The sequence below is a fragment of the Condylura cristata genome, unplaced genomic scaffold, assembly GCF_000260355.1.
Source record: "Condylura cristata isolate star-nosed mole 26May11 unplaced genomic scaffold, ConCri1.0 scaffold00007, whole genome shotgun sequence".
In the NCBI taxonomy this organism is placed as follows: Eukaryota; Metazoa; Chordata; class Mammalia; order Eulipotyphla; family Talpidae; genus Condylura; species Condylura cristata.
Window position 1 is genome coordinate 137,440 of NW_004567108.1, and position 1,200 is coordinate 138,639.

At 71.1% G+C, this 1,200-nt stretch overlaps 1 protein-coding gene across 1 annotated transcript in view; it reads right to left on the bottom strand.

Annotated features, from left to right (window-relative positions):
* The window catches only part of SLC6A3 (solute carrier family 6 (neurotransmitter transporter), member 3), a 17,573-nt gene that overhangs the window by 4,511 nt on the left and 11,862 nt on the right, over nucleotides 1-1,200 (bottom strand). Inside the window, exons 8-9 of the mRNA XM_012721731.1 lie at nucleotides 643-771; nucleotides 157-256 (exon numbers count right to left, since the gene is read on the bottom strand). Coding sequence (XP_012577185.1) covers nucleotides 157-256; nucleotides 643-771 — 229 coding nt within the window. The remainder of the gene's footprint in view (nucleotides 1-156; nucleotides 257-642; nucleotides 772-1,200) is intronic.

Sequence of the window (1,200 nt, forward strand, 5' to 3'; positions counted from 1 at the left end):
CAGCCAGGCCCCACCCTCAGCCAGGCCCCGCCCCTCAGCCAGGCCCCGCCCTGCAGTGGAGCACACGGACCCCTCCTGGGGCGAGAGGCGCCTCCCAGGCTGGGCCGGCAGCCCCGGGACAGCGCGGCGCAGGAGCCCTCCATGGCCCGTCCTTACCGTAGAACCAGGCCACCCCGATGGCCTCGATGAGCACGCCGAACAGGATGGACGTGCCGGCTGCGAAGTGGTCCAGCAGCGTGAAGACGTAGATGCCGCCCTGAAGGGCCCCTGGACTCAGCGCTGGAGGGCTCACCCCTGCAGCGGCCGGACCCTCCCACCGCCCAAGCCCCTGCAGGCAGCGCTGGCCGCAGGTAACTGCTGGGGTCTGTCCTCTGCGCAAAAACAAAGCCCCCCTACCTTCCCCCAATGTCTGGTGCCATGCAAGGCGCCAAGCCTGGCAGACCCCCAGGGACAGGAATGGCCGGACCCACACGCCCTGCCCACCTACCGCCCAGGAGGCCAACCGGGTGCCCGCCCGAGGGACCTGGCCAGGTGCTGAAGTCCCTCCGGCCCCGGTCCCACTGCACCGTGGCCAATGGCGTGGCCATGGCCCCCATGCCCACGACTGTCCAGGGCGCTGGCTCTGTCCCTGACAGCACTTACGTTGGTGACGCAGAAGAGGGACAGCAGGAAGGTGGCCAGGACAATGAAGAGGGTGAAGAGCTCCCGGTGCCGGTGCAGCAGCTGGAACTCGTCGATGAGCCCGGTGATGACCGACTCCATGCCGCCCATCTGCAGGCACAGAGCGGGGCCGTATGGGCCAGGGACGGGCAGTGAGTGGGGAGCAGGCAGTGTCCACGCAGGGTCCAGCGCCTCTGTGAGTGCGGGCTCCTGGGGGCGGGGCTGCCAAGGCCACCCGTGGCGACCCCCGGCGCTCAGCCCCAGCTCCTCCCAGCAGAGGCTGCCACTTGGTGGCCCTGCCCCTGGCCTGGCCTGGCCGCTGGCCACGCCTCCTGGTGACACGTCCTGACTCCAGGGCGGGCGGCCTTGGGTGCAGGGTGGCCCGCGGGTTGGGGCCCCGCCGTCTCTCTGGGGCCCACCCTTCCAGCGCCGGCTCCGCTGGGGTGCACCTGTGAGTGGGGAGGGGGCCTGACCCCCGTCAAGTGGGGGAGCCCGCAGTTTCAGCGGCACCCACGGTCAGCACGGACCCTCAGGTCAGGC